Raw genomic sequence first — 16,418 nt, 5'->3', positions numbered from 1 at the left:
ACTCGGATTGCTTAGCGAACAAGGACTAATCCTTCAAGATCCCTAGGACTTTATTCAAATCTCTCAGGCATTCTTTCCAAGTTTTACTATAAGTAAGAATATCATAAAAGAATACCAACAAGTACTTACGCAATTGTTTGTTGAAGATGCGGTTCATGCAAGACTAAAAAGTAGCTGGTGCATTTGTTAATCCAAACGGCATGACCAAGAACTCATAATGCCCGAAGTGACAATGGAAATTTGTCTTATCCATGTCTTCTTTCCACATGCGAAACTAATGTAATCCAAACGGCATGACTTGGAACTCATAATGCCTGTAGTGACAACGAAAATTCATCTTATCCGCGTCTTCTTCCCACATGTGAAACTGATGGTATAAAAACAGAGATATATTTTAGAAAAATAAATTGCACCATGCAACTCATCAAACAATTCCTCGATCCTGGGAATAGGGTATTTGTTTTTTATTGTCTTCTTACTTAGCGCATGGTAGTCCACACACATGTGCATCATCCTATCCTCCTTTTTTACCAATACCACTAATGATGCAAAAGGGCTAGAGCTGGGACGGATCCATCCTTTCTTGAGCAACTCTTGAATCGTCTTCTCAATCTCATCTTTGATTTTTTTGGGATGACGGTATGGCGTGGTGATAACTGGTTTGGCGCTAGCTTCCAACTCAATGGTATGCTCAAACCCACGAAGGGGGGGTATGCCAGGAGGAATGTCTATAAAAACTTTATCATGGGTACCCAAGATATTTTGAAAATCATCATCCTAGTGGGGTGTATATTGTCCTTTTATAAGTTTCGCCAAAACGAAAAAATGTGCAGCCCATGTAATGTCATCATGTCGAAAAAATGGCCTCCATCCACTGTGTTGAAACTTCCTTCGGTCCCTCATTGGTCATCCCACGAAAAACAACGTTCTTTCCATCAACAACAAAAGTGAAGTCCATCTGCTTGAAACTCTAAGTATATTCATCAAGTCTCTCCATCCACTGTATGCCCAGAATAACCTCCATATCAACTAGGTAAGTCCTTTGTCACAGTGTGGTTAGCCATGGTGATACTTAGTTGGGGAACAAGGTGCAACCTTGACCTGCAATCATACATGCGTCGTAGTAGGTAGACATCTTCTTTTCACCAAAGATGAGTTTATGAAGTTTAGAGTGGCTCTGCTATCGAGCATCACAATGACCCTCTGTCCTTGAAAGGTTCCCCGTACACGAAAATTCATACATCTCGGGCTCCCAGCTAAGGTGATGGTTCATCCACGCTATACCAATACAATGATCCTCTCCGTATGGTTTAAATAAACCATTTTGGAATCCTCCTCGAGGTGACCATCCTCTATGGATAGATTCTACTCATCGTCCTCATCGTCAGACACAATTTCGATGTAGTGCATTTTCGCTTTTCCGAGGCATCTATGCCCAAGTTCCCAAAACTCGTTACAATTGAAACATAACTTCTTCGTTCGAAGCTCTTGTCCGATAGCTTCATTCAACAAAGGCTTCTTCAGCAGAAATTTTTTATCTTTGTTCCTTGGAAATATTGGCGGTTTGGAATGGGAGTAACCTTGAGAGGACGATGTTGATGATGATGCCATGCTTCATGCCTTTTTAATAGCCTCTGAAAGCATGGTAGGATTGAACCCTTTAACCCAACCCCTCAATGGTTATGTCAGTTTTCCATGAAGAGCACTATATGTCTCCTTTTGGAAATGTACATAATCACCACAGAGAATTTCTAGAATTTTGTGATCTATTGATCAATCGATCCAGTTTGCCCTAACTGTGTTAACTCTTTGAAATTAAGTTATGGATCTTTACCATCAAACCAATTTATTAATCTTTCAATGAATTATGCATAAGTATTTACTTGGACATGCCCTAGTGTAATAGTTTGATGCCACCATTCATGTGTCACTCCCTCTAAGTGGAGTGCTACAAATTTGATTGCTTATTTTGGCATTGCATTGAGATGGAAGTAAGTATCGGCTTTCATTACCCATGCTTGGACAAATATGGATCTGGATCCATCAAATGGTGACAAATTTACTTTACTCAACTTCCTCCTATGATCGTCATTAAAATATCCTCGATTTCTGCTCTCGAAATATCGCATTCTCAATTCTACGTAATCTTTGTAGGATATATCCTCTTCCAAGTTTGCATTCTTCTAGTCTTCTTTCAGTTGTTCTTGAACTTCCTCAAAGGTTGGCTACTTTCATCTGTGTGGTACCTCCATTCGAGGAGGAGAAGTCGGCATGGAAGGTCATGAGCGTGTTGGATGAGGGTTTGCCTTACCTGACACCGAGTCTACGTTGGGACCATTTTGTTCATCGAATATCTTATTGCCTATCAGTTTCCTGAGAGTTTCTTCCATAAGTCGCTGAGTATCATTGATCTGAGCCTGATTCCTCCAAAGATCCTTTAGTAGCGCTATGAGTTCGGTAGGAGTGGGTTCTTGATCTCATAGGCCCCTAAAATAGATTATTATAGGTTGGTGAATCCACTAACCGTACAAGGTAAGAGGATATGGCTCTCAAATGTCAATCTACACCTGGTAACTTTGGATCTTTACCCGGGACTAGCTCCTAGAATTCCCTCCCCTCCCTACTATCTTTACTACATGATAGTAGGGGCCTTCCTTCCGTTGGGTTGGAGAAAACATTCATTCTGCCTGCACACACCTCCAAACAATGGCAGTGTTGATTCTGCACCCCCTTTCAATTCTAGTTTACCCTTCACCCTCACTTTTCCACCATAGGGGGTTCATATTCTATACATAACATGCCCTTTCGGCCCCCAACCCCCACCATTTTAAGGGCCAAACCAGCCTACCCTACAATAATCTCCCTACCTCATACCATAAAAGCCTTTTAGGCTAAGGGACCCCATAAAATGATAGGCTAGGCTAGGGTTGCAGATTATTGCCTAATATTTTATTGTGCCCGCCCCCTAGCCCCCTATCAGTTTATGGGCCCTACAATTTTATGGTGCGTAGGGGGAGGAGAGGAAGGCGGGGCGAGACATAATGGCACAGTGGTTGGCGAGCCTTTGTGCATAGAGGCTTTATTTCTTGTTATCACTTATAATGTCTGAACCTTTCTGAACTGAGTTATACACCCACGATACAGAAAGCTCAAGGTCGAGCCACTCACTACAGCCCTATTCTTATAGCTACCATAGAATTGTAGGGGAGGTTCATGCAAACGCACCATCAGACCCCCGCTAATTGATCTAGTTAGTCTAGTTCCACTCTAGGTCATTCCACTTCTTATCCGACTATAAACTTTCATTCATTATCCACAGGCTGTCAAGATCTATGGCTCTGAGACCATTGTAATGCTCTATTCTCGACGACTCTTCTAGGAAGATCAGTTGGCCATACGGTAATGATTTTGTGCACAATAGGGAGGTTGTATGATAGTGTGGGAGCAGACCGTACAAGATGGAAAGGGGTCATACCGTAGTGGTAGAGCAAGGACTATACGGTGCAAGGTGAAAGAGGGGTCGTACGATAGTCACTAGAGGAACTATGCAGTTGTGATGGAATGGTCGTACGATGGTGACAGGGTGGTTGTACAATTGGTCTTAGGAGGTCATACAGTGAGAAGGAAGATATCGTACGGTGATGGAGATGAAGTATACGATGAGGGTAAAGAAGTTGTGTGTTGACGAGGGTGATGTTGTACAGAGCCAATCTTCAAATTTACTAACGCTAAGTCATCCAAATGAATTGACAACTCAAGGAAATTGTACAAAGAGACACCAGAGTATATTGAGATAAACATAGATAGATATATATATTCCAGACTAAAATGGTGTTCTAGATTTGCCAGATCTGAAGCAAACTAATACACAGATGGAATAGGGTGAGGGTTGAATCCCACCAAAAATCAAAAAATCCAAGTAGGGAAGATCTTTCACTTCTGAAATGGCAAACAATACTAAACTCCAACAAGAATTCACAGTACAAAGAAAATAGTCCAAATCACATACCAACTACTACCTACATGTCATGCTTAAATATCCTTCGAAGGAACTTTCCAAGGGTTTACAAAGATAACCAACAGCCACACTTACAAAAACAATTAAATAAAAATGGGTCCACAATATACTAAATAGATCAACCCATACACAAAGGTTTGATTGATTATTTATTTTACGACAAGAACATTACATCATTAACCCCCAAGAAAGTGGACAATTTCCATCTTGCTCATTAACTCATGCTTATCTTGCTATTTTAATGCATATTTTAGCTTGATGTTGCACACTTGTTGATATGTATGCCATGGAAAGTGCATTTTTCCTTTAAATATGATGAAATCTCTCATTTTCATACTTTTGGATTTTTCCCAAACTCCAAATTTGAATTTGCACTTTAGAGTAACTCGCCTCTTGACATGGTTGAGTCTAAAACCAAAGGTATGTGTTTGTTTTGTGCTTGTTTTCATTGTTTGCTTGTTTCCTTTCTTGTTTTTCTTCTTTTGGAAGAAGTTGCAAGTTCTTTTCCAAGGATTTGAGCACGTTTTACTAAACTTAACCATTTCATCATTTCATGTAAGTGCATCATTTCATCCACTTTCATCATTACATGTCATGGCATACTGCATCTCATTCTCCATATGTGATTACATGTAAACTCACCCTCCATCTACACTTACATGAAATCTCATTCTCCATTCCCACATACACACATCTCATCCTTCGAACCCAATCGCATGTAATTGCATCTTAAGAACCCGTTTTTGACTAAAGGTCACTCCTTAAAGGTCAAAAAAATCATTAGCATGTATTCCCATGTGTTGCAACATTCGTTCCTCAAAGCATATCCATAAGAGCTCACTTCTACCTCAGGTTTCCATCTTCTCAAGTCACATTTCAACCTTTGTATATACCTTTTAAGATCATTGAACAAGAATCTTTGACTATTTAATCCATACTCCGAGCATATTGTCCTTCATTAAACCTTTTTTGCTGATCAAGAATCAACATTTTTATGGAAGCAATATCCTCTGATGATGTGTTCACATTTTGGAAGCTTCATGTTGCAACGCAAGCACAAGAAATGCCCTCATCCACAAAATCAAAAGGAAAGATGAAATATCAATATGACAAAGAGTTGGCTCATACAACTCCATCTCAAGTCACGTCTATTATGTCTGATGCAGAGATTGGGCATGTGGACATGGTAGATTTCTTGCAAAGAATAGAAGCTCCTACCAATCATGAGATTAAACGTATCAAAAGGAGTAATATTCATTTGGTGTCTGCATTCCCTATGGCTGCCCTAGAACTGGAACTTGTTCTAGGATGTGCAAAGTGTTTTAGTTCAAAGTCTAAAACGATCAAGGATGTCGATGTTAATGTCATTATTGACCCTAAGGTTATTGAACAATTGTTCAAAGTACCACATTGAAGAATGTGTAGATTTGACAAAGGAAGCATCTTTGGAAATATGGAATGAAAACAAGGGAACTTATCATTAATATTTTAACTTATATTGGTTGGATTCCAAGAGAAACAATTTCTAAAGATGGCCTAAAACCATACACAGATCCAATTTCAAACCGGAATATAAAGACTTGATTACCCTCCTTAGCTAAATATGCGGTCTCAAGGATTCCAATGATTTTGAACCATGGATGAACAAGTTTATTTTTCAGATCATTAATGATAAAGAACATATCTTTTGGGGAGGGCTTATCAACGCTACACTTTCTAAGCAACCACTCAATGTAGGGACTTCAGCACCATTCTACATGAAATTCCTACCTTGTTTACATCTTTGTTGCTATGGGGTCTTTTTCAGGACTTTCAACCAAAGGAGATTGTCTTCAAGTTCTAGTCTAGGAGAATTATGATCAAATTACCTTGACAAATAGCAAATATCACTATAACAGAGTTCAAGATGCATTTTTTGGACATTTCCGGTGCTTATTTGATTAATAGTTATCTGTCAAGAGGGTGTCTGATGAGGCCTGCGATAAGGTTAATCAATATGATTGCATCTTTATTTAGTTTACAACCTTTACTTATTTGAGAGTTGGGTACTTCAAAGGAGAACCATATACTTTACCTAGGTATGCTACCAACAGAAATATTCTAAAGGTGTTGGCCAGACAGCTCATGGAGGTACAGTCTGATCAAAACTCTCTACATAGGCCAAGTTTGGGTATCACCTCTACCAAGCCTTTGGTAATTGGTCATTACACAATCAGTTCAGTCTACAAAGGTAAGGCCATGAAAGCAAAACTTCAATTGATTACGTTGGAGAAGTTCAAAGCCAAATATGGCTTTGATTATCGAGGGATGAATTCAAGAACTAAGAGAGCATTCACTCATGTTCATCGTATAGAAGACGTCTGGATTGATATGCAAAGAGAGTTGGATATTATGAAGATGAACTGCTACAAGCTAACATTGCAGCAAATTATTGATCTTAATATGCTTGAAATTCCATTTGATCTTCAAATTGAATATAATGGTAATATTCTTAATCCAGAATATCATCAGGTCAGTTTTGATAAACAATGACCTTTTCCCATACAATGGCAACAAAAAGAAGGTACTTCTATCCTTGACTGATTTCAATCCATCTTCGCAAACACCAATAAATGGTTGAAGATCAAAGGTCTCAAAAGAGTGAACCCCAAGATGGGGGTAGATTGTGGAAGTTTTGGTCGACTTGGAAGGAAGTCACAATTAGAGGTTGTAGGCAAAGATGGTGCATCTTCCTCCGATATAAAGAAATCCCTCAAATTCAAATTGAAAGGTGGAAAAGGATTTAAATTATCTCAAACACCTGAACAAGCTCAAGGATTAGAAGGAGAATCCAATGAAGAACTTGATAAAGAAGATGAAGAAGAAGGAGACGTCGTGATCATATCTCCTCCAAGACCTACACAAACTCAGGGACCATCTATGCTGGGAGCACCTTTCTTGGGTGTAACAGATGATGATGTGGATTCATTCTCCACTATATTCACACCTATCTCAACTACACCTATAATTGTGATGGATGTAGCCACATCCTCAACACATTCATCATCACAAACTGTGGATATAAGATCATCACCAACTGCTAATGTAGAAGTCTCTACTGTAACTATAGTTGGTCAAGGCTATGCTTGCTCAACGCCACATTAAATTACTCAGACCCTGACTGTGACTCTTGACGATCCAACTGGGTGCTCTCCAATGAGTCTGCCACCTCAACTCATGAGTGAGCTCGTCAACCTCCTCTCCCTTCTCCTTCAGTGCATAATAGCAAATACAACCCCACTCAAGAAGATACTCTATGTCTACATGTAGTTTTAGGCATAGTTCGAAAACTCGCCAAAGCCAAAAACTTGCCAAGGTCTGAAAAATAAATTCGGGGAAAACTCAGCCAGTTTTCAGCAAAAACTCGCCAACTTAAAAAATTGCTTAAATTTAATTAGAAATGCATTTTTTTGCAAAATTCAATGAAAAAATACATCCAATGAGTCAATAAATGAGAACACAAAAAAAACAAGCTTAGTCTAGATATATTTAAACACAAAGTGGGTACAAGATCGCATTCTCCTAAGGAAGACTCATGGCTCAAAGCAAAATAGTAAACAATTTATGTAAAACTAAAAATAAATACATCATTCCAATTACATCTTCCTCTTCTCAATTCTAATAAAAACCAAGGGAGAGGTAGAACTAGAGGGTCTAATCTTAGAAGTCTACACTGGCCATGATAGCCTTCTTGCTTGGTATGTCTAACTCAATTTGTGGCTTGTCCTCAATCCTAGATATAGCCCTGCCTCTAGCTTCTCCTGGCACTAGTAGTGATTACTCATTCAACTCAATATCATCTAGCGTGAAACCAGATACACCCCCTCCTCCATAGCCTGCCTCTTCAAATCATTGATGTCATCCTCTTCAAAAACTCCACTGCAAATGTGCTTCAAACCGCCTCAAGTCCGCTTCAAATCAATTGAAATCAATTTGCAAGTGTTTGGAAGACTTTTCCCCTCTCAAAAAAATACAAGTGAAGAAATGAGAAATGAAACTAGTTTGAGCCATTTTTTGCCTTTAATTGTTGTTATAAAACTACGACCGAGTTTTTAACAAAAGCTCCTCAAGTACTCGACAAGTTCTTGCCAAAATTTATGTAAGTTTTTGGCACCAGTAAAAGTCATAAAAACTCGCCAAGCCAAAAAAACTTGCCCAATATTTGCAACTCATAGAGTACTATGCCAATAGTCCATCTATGGTTTCAGGTGATTTTGTTTCATTATTCCAATAACTTCTCGAAGTACATGAAACTATGCTAGGGTAAGGCCACTATCACAATGCTCATCTATCACATGAGCACTCCAACCATAAGTTGTCAACACCTATCGAGCAATATCAAAATGTTCAATGGTTGTGGCAATCATATTGTCATCCACCTTTAGTTGCCCAAGCAAATGATGTGAACCCTAAAACATATTACTCTTAAAATTTGCATTGTGATGTGAGGTGTATCCACATCACTCACCTCATGATAAGCAGCATCATGCATGGAATCATTAGCGCGCACATATCAACAAAGAAATTGCTTCTATGTACCTCAATGGATGACTCAGAAGACATTGTAGAATTTTTTTGATTTGATAGTATCTTGACACACGTCCACCCCAATGTAATTGCAAGTCCCTGTAAATCATGATCCTAGAATCTGTTGCCAACCAAAAGATTTTCTAATGTATCTACCAAGGTGTGATTTTAAAAATCAGACTCATCATGGCATGAATCCACATCACACAAGGCATCATTTGCACTCAATTCTCAAGCACTATTATGAGCAAGTTCACTGGTACCATCCTGCACATGCATCATCGCTGTTATTCTATACTAATGCAAACTATCATTACTGCTGCCATCAATGGTTGATGTCATATCCTTGGCTTCCTCATGATCACAAATTCCTAGTGCATGAGAGTGACAAGACTTCATGTGGTTGTCTTCAAACAAATCAGTAATGACAACAGGACTCAATAGAAAATCTCCTTCATCATGCGTGGGCAAAACACTAGTGATTGATCCACTACATAAGGATCAACTTCCATATCCACCTTTTGATCTCCGGCCTCCATTAGAGTTTCATAAGTATGAATAACATCACAAGAAACCTAACCCCTAGCAGAAAAAGCCCTAGGGATCTTGGGCAGAAGCCTCCTCAGAAGGATGAGGAGAGAGACAGCAATGATGAGGAGGAGCCGGAGTCTGAGGAGGTGGTTAAGGAGACGCAAGAGGAAATTAAGGATGAAAGTGGAAGGAAGAAACGCAAGAGGGAGAGTTTGGAGGAGGTGCGCTCTCAGTTTGAGGAGGCATTTGTGCTGCCCCTATCTCCTGTCCACCTCCAAGCCCAACCTGAGGAGCAGAAAGAGGAGAATGCAGGGTATGCGAAAGGGGAAGTGCAGGTCAATGATAGGAGGAAAGCTTGGATAAACTTTAATGTCAAGACTTCGAAGATGGGCATCTTCAGGGAGGCCATGAATCCCCAAATCCTCGTGGAAAATCAAGAGGAACAGCGGCTGGAAGAACTCATTGACCCAGCGATAGTGGCTATTTCGGACAGAGCCAGGAAGACAAGGATGAACCTCTTGAATCATTCTCGTAACAGTATGATTGACAATTTTAGATCAATCAAATGGCTTTTCCACGAGCTAGAGGAGGTCAAAGAACAGGTGAGACATATTGAGGCAACAAGGAATGGGATGGATGCTAACAAGAGGATGGATTCGGCTGACAGGCTCAGTCTAGCGGAAAGAAGGATACACAACCTGGAGAACTACAATCACAACCTTCTGAATCAGATGTTCTCTTTGTTAAGCTCCATTAACAACAACATCATCTCTCTTATGGGCTGGATCAAAGACAGAGAAATGCAAGATGATGAGGAAGGAAAAGACAGGGATGAAGCCAGAACGGAGGACGACTCTGCAAAGAACAACACCATTCCTAATCAGGACCAAGGGGACCAAAGGGAGCAACAGCTGGAAGCGGAGGAGAATCAACTGGCCTTTGACGCTGCACAAGTTATGCAAGAGCTAGAGCGAAAGAGCGAGGAATAACTATTGCCTGTTCTTTTGTTTTTCTCTATCTTTTGGCTTTTGTTCTGGCTCTAGGCCGTGGTATTACTTGTCTTTTGTCCTGGTCTTTTCTCAGAACTCTACTTTTTGGCTGGGCTTTATGCTTATTATCAGCCTCTGAACTTATACTCTTTTGGCTGGGCTTTCACGCTTATTATCAGCCTTATATGTTTTAACCTTTGGGTTTCAGGATCCCTGTAAAACCTATTTATCTAATCAAAAACATGACAAGAAACCTTACCTTCATGTAGTAGTTTCAATGCAACTAGTTTATCTTCAAACAGCACTAGCTCGTCCCCAATCTGGAAGTTATCATAAAGTGTTTTGAGCCCAACATCTTCCTTAATGTAAGTCTGATTTTAATCTCCATGAGATCAGCTGCATGTTGCCCACTAGCTGCTGAAAGTTAATAATAAAAATGTTTAGATGCCCCACCTATAGAGACCTCTTGTTTCTCTTTCTTTTTGTTTTGTGATGTAGACCCCTTTAAATGGATGTCATATATCTTGCTAAGCTATATATGGTTGCAGGTTTTGAAAGCAATTCATCCATCTTTTTATGATTTCGCTTAATCTTCTCCAAGTATTTCATTATGGCATTTGACTGCTTCTTGGAAATAATCATGTTATTCAGCTAGTTTTCCAATCTAAATGGTTTCCTAGATTTTTCCATAATTAAAACAACTGCAAGAGTGTTGGTCACTTAATATCAAACATGTGAGCTCAATGATTTCCGCCCCAAAAGGATGGCACGAAATCACTCTAATACCACTGTAAGAAACCCTTGTGGTTCTAACTCTAACAAAACAATGGATTGCTAAATCAATGATAGATATTGTTTGAAACTTGAATGTTTGACATTTGTCAAACACTTAGCATGCAAGTCCTAATACGACCATAATATCCCTTGTAAATCTGATCACTATTTTCTGTTATGAGGCTCAAGGAATATTATAAAACATTTAGCATACAATATCTGGAACCGCTGTTATGAATTTTCTGATTGTCTTCTTTGAGTTTGTAGCCTGCAAATGAAGTTATTGAATGCTTCTAGCAATGCAAGGTTGTCATAGAAATGATATACTGACTATTTCAGACCTTAGGCAAACTTGTAAATGACTGATATTAACTAGTACAGCTACTTGACATAAAGACAAACACTTGCCATGCATCCCAATGTACACCTACAACCACTAGGCATTTAAGCAAATAGCCATATGCTGATAATAAACCAAATAAAAATAACCATAAATAATTAAATTCAAATGCAAACACAAGATACATGGCAATGTAATAAACAATAATCTAAAAAGTCTTTATTGGAATGTAGCAAACAAATATGGAACCTGTTAACTACAGTAGCAACCATAAATTTTATTGTTTCTTTTTGATAGACTTTATCTTGGCCTTCCAAACTCTGCATTTATTCTTCTCTTATACCAGCGCTGCCAAAGATGATTTCCTTTGATTTTATTGTACCCTCCAAATGAAAATCACACCATACAAGTGTACCCAGCAATGAGGGTATATGGCAACTATATAGCTTAAAGAAGCAAAGCTAATGGCTGAAGAAAATCACCACCACAATAATCTTGACCTTCCAATTGAAAACCCCTTTGGATCTGCTCTGAATGTCCACAAAACTTCACCAATTTAGCCCAATTAAAACTCCTGAATGAAGCTCTGTTGAATGTCAAACTCACTGAATGTTTCACCAACTCAAATGGTTGGAACAGTGAAGATTTTTACATTCTCTAATGCATGTTGAAAGCATGAAACCCTCGGTCTCTTCTCCCAAACCAAGTTCAAAGATGATATATGCATAACAATGATAATCGAGCTTCTCGTTTTTCATGCTTACATATTCTCCAATTGAAGTTTAAACCTCTCCCAAAATGGCACATTTAATCATTTAAATTAAATATTATTTCCTTTGCTCCTTGATGAATAAACTTTGGGTTATGTGTCGGATATTTAATTAATAATTTGCCCCCCGACTTTAATATGGAAAATGACCATTTCTTTATGAAATAATAACTTATAACATTAAATGGCCTCAGAATAACATTTATTAATAAAGTTATTACTTTATCAATAATAAAATAAGCATAACTCCATAATTTAACATTTTTTCTTCATTCTATCTGCACCGGGAAGTTGACCATTTTATTCTTTGTCCAACCCACTGACTTACCAAAGATAGAACAAGTCCCTCACGATCGTTACCTGACTTACTATAAATATTAAGTATATGAAACTAGGTCCAAATGAAGTCCAATCAAAGCCAAACAAAGACCAAACTAGAACATACTGAGATCTGGAGAAGACAAGAACCTCCATTAACTAAGTCTTTGCCTCAGAAGACCCTCTATCCACAATAATTAGCCTATGAGGGTCACAATAATAGGTTAATCCCTCAACCTCTGATGCTAACGAAAATGGGGACACTACATTGCAAGTCTGCTGTCCAAAGTCACAAGTCAAGGAAGCTATGAAAATCCCTTCAAACCCCCTTTCCAACCATCAAAGCACACCTTCCCAAGGTTGCGAACAACCTCATACACAGCCAACTCCTCCTCTAAACACCCTCAAATTGACAAGGAAAGAGCAGATCACAGATCTATTATGCAATTGCAGCAATGATAAGCTACAGCCAAACAGTCAAATCATAATACCAATCACATCCAATGTGCCGACCATGAGAGTAAACTGAATTAACAACCCCAAACACCATTAACCTTACTCAAATAATCAAATAACAAGGAAATGAACTTGAAGGTCTACTAATCAAAGAAAAGCATTCAAACTAATGGATGCCCTAGGCTGTACGGCCCTAGAAACAGTGAAATAGAAGCCCAGTTCAATCCAAGACTGCTCAGAATAACTTCCATCACTGATCTCACCTCAAGACAAGGAAAAAGGATTAAAAGGAAAGAAACTTGCTCCAAAATCAATGTGCCATTTTGCAGGAGTCCAATGCAAGTGCTGTGACCCAACATGGATTAGAAACCCACCTGCAATGCATCAAGTCCTCTTCAAACAGGGATAGCTTTCCATGAAAAAACCTTTTCATCAAACCCAAACAATTTCTAAATCCTAAAAGTTGAATCTACCAGCCAATACAAGTTGTACAACCTGCATTAGAAGAAATGTACAGAAAACACAAGCCAAACAGGAAATTCACTAAAACAAAATGCAAAAACCTGTAAAAAGCTTAGCAAATCATGCAACTTAAAATACAGCACACATCTTTATACCCAAAACCCAATATAAAAACTCTATGAAGAACAATGGTGATCCCTAAGTAGAACCACTGCAATCTAACGATGGATTGTCTTTGGAATTGAAAAAGAATAATCCAATAAGGATTTTCATCCTCAAAGATTAAAGGAAAAGCATGCAGGTCCAATCCAACAATATAACTGTAGGTGTAATCTTCAGTATATGCACAAATGAGCCCCAACACCTTCTTTAATAGCTTTTTGAAGGGAATTTGCAATTTAAAAAATTATGATAATTCATTTCCCTTGAAAAGGACCTTTTAAAATAATAGTATTTCATGTGCAAAAACTCACTTAACTAGACATCAAACTTTTAAAATACTTTATTTTCTTTCCAGCGAGCTTTTACACAAAGTTGTCCCTCTATTTTTTATCAACATCAGAAAACATTAGTGAAATATTAATTAATTATTCAATAACTCACCCAAGTTGAGGAAACCACTGAAACTAAAATCAAACCTTGATTCCATTGGGATGATATTGAAGCTTTGGGAGGATAATTGAAGCCAACTGACTGACTGAAAATAAGCATGCTCACCAAGAAGTTAGGAAAATACCCTAGGAGTCTGAAAGCTCTTCTAAAAATGTCACTACCATCCATAATGCCAACTAAGCTCAATGCCAACATCAGAAACTAAGAAAAACTGAAACCGCATCCTCCAAGAAATTTGGAGTTCTACCCAACTCACCTAGAAGCTTACAAGAAAACTCAAAAAATAATCAAAAGATCACAAAACAATGTTGCTAAAGATGGGAACAATACAAACCCATTTCATATTTCACACTTCTTCTAAGCTGCACTTGAGGGGGATATTATTGTAATTATTTAATTGTACCTTATTATATAAGTTGTAATCAAATAATTTATTTTTATAACTCAAGTAAGATAGGATAATTGAGTACATGCCATTTCTTTATTTCGTAGGATCCTATTTTTTTCCATCCTCTTAGATTCGGAAAATTAGTTCAAGCAATCCCTTAGTTTTCGCTTTCCTGCCTCTTCCTCGTCCTCATCAGTTTTTGAAATCTTGACCTTGAGGCTATATTGTAACTCTTTCCTACCATTGAATAAACAATTTTTATATTAATTTCATATTGAATAATCAAATTCCTGGTTTGCGATCAGCTATCAGACATTTCATTTTGAATGGAACACTCACTCTTCGACTCGATTAATCAAAATTTCAACAATCATGAAATTACTGATTCACTGAGCAGGATTCTAATGTGACTGCAATAGGCATGGCATGTAGAAATTATCCCAGGCAGCTCCCAATGAGAGCAAATAAGAGATTCCCCCTTGAGGCCCTCTAAAATAGCAAATCAGAAGACAACAAATTGTGTAAGGCAGATGAAACAGAACTGTAGTCGTTGATAGACAATATTAACAGTGCAGGCATCTCCATTGTACACAAAAAAAAAGCGTGCAACATTAAGTCAATCTAGCCCAGAGATATGCATTTATGGAACCTTGGCTGAAATTGAAAATATACAGCAGTTTTTCAAGTGTCTTATCTTTCCTTACTCTAAAGTAAATCAACAACTAAATCGCAGATGTTCTGCTAGTATTAATGGGAATCATTTAACTACTCCAAGATTATAATCACTTCCATTTAAACAATTTAAGCACCGGAAATTCAAAAGGAAAAGGAAGGATATTCAAGATACTAGAAAGAACCTTGATCACTGGCGAGCCACTCCCACTAACTGTATATGCTCCAATCACCATCACATACATACCTAATGCATTACATATGGATGCCAATTAGAATAAATACTTTAGCCTTTAGGCAAAGCTGAAACAAATATTAGTGTCTCCATATGCCATAAGTAATCAAACACTTCCAAACATAAGAACAACCTGTCTTCCACTGTTGCTGCAGAAAATCCTTTGGAAGGAATATCTCTACTATAGAACTACCATCATCTAGAACTAAACATCCGTGCCCTCGACATGCAACCAGTGTACCCTGCAATGCATAACAGTAGACATCTCATAGTGCAAATAATTATGAATCTGGGACACTGTGGCATATCTAGAAATAAATTCCTGGGTGACACATTTATTAAGTCGGAACAACTATATTTCTGGCACATATGTGATCATGAATAGATAAACTAATAGGATGACATTTGGCATTTCAAATGACAGCTATTCATAAAATAGCAGCTAGGCTTAAAAAAGGTTACCCTGAAGCAAAATAATCCATCCTGGTGATGAATCATGGAGTATGATCTGAAACTCTGATGATGAAAATTTGTTACACAATCATTCCCAGAAGCACACTAGCAAAATAATCCATATTAAATAAAAAAAAACAAGAAATACATTTACTGACATAATACTATGCCATTCTCAAAGGCTATAGAGTTATAGAGATAATAAGAATGTCATATCCCCGTTTTAAGATAGAATTTTAATAATATTTAGTATGATATTTTAAATAATTGAAAAATAATAAAATTTCAATGAGTAAATAAAGAAATAAAATTAAATACAAGAGACAATATTGTATAGACAGTATGTTAACTTTCTAAATAGAATTTAATAATAAATAATAATAAACACAAATAAGTAAATAAATAATATAACATAGAAAAATATAAATTAACTAAATCTAATGAAAAGTCAAGAGATGTTTAACAAATAGACATGACTCCTTAAAATTAAGATATAAAAGGGAGGAGAGTTTATTTCAAATAGGGGAAAAAGAAGAGGAGAGGAGGAGATCAAAAAGGAAAAATGTAAGAGGAAAGTAATATGAAGAAAATAAGTGACTTTTTGAAAAGGTATCAATGATATTGAAAAGATGTGAACCTTCGAAAGGGTCATAATTATGAATAGTTGCGACTCTTCAAAAAGATTGTGATTATAAAGTATTGGGACTTTTCCAAAGGATTTTATTTATGAAGTATTGTGACTTTTCGAAAGGATTATAACTATGAAGTGTTGTGACTCTTGGAAAAGAAGAAACAAAAAAGTATATTTTGTCCTTTCCTTATAATTAGAAACGGA

General features: G+C 37.6%; 1 protein-coding gene across 7 annotated transcripts in view; it reads right to left on the bottom strand.

Moving 5' to 3' along the window:
• The window catches only part of LOC149538820 (recQ-mediated instability-like protein), a 100,426-nt gene that overhangs the window by 36,736 nt on the left and 47,272 nt on the right, over nucleotides 1-16,418 (bottom strand). For 2 of the 7 annotated variants that reach the window (XM_089800142.1, XM_089800140.1), the window contains exons 2-4: nucleotides 15,593-15,646; nucleotides 15,264-15,372; nucleotides 15,081-15,142 (exon numbers count right to left, since the gene is read on the bottom strand). In XM_089800142.1, the coding sequence (XP_089656268.1) occupies nucleotides 15,081-15,142; nucleotides 15,264-15,372; nucleotides 15,593-15,646 (225 nt within the window). The other 5 variants (XM_089800141.1, XM_089800143.1, XR_016356111.1 and 2 more) reach the window with 4 other exon arrangements.

The sequence above is a fragment of the Cupressus sempervirens genome, chromosome 9 (assembly GCF_028749045.1).
Source record: "Cupressus sempervirens isolate cs-2001-9-10 chromosome 9, ASM2874904v1, whole genome shotgun sequence".
NCBI lineage: Eukaryota > Viridiplantae > Streptophyta > Pinopsida > Cupressales > Cupressaceae > Cupressus > Cupressus sempervirens.
The sequence above is the reverse complement of the archived record's forward strand: the minus strand, read 5'-3'. Positions and strand labels throughout refer to the sequence as shown.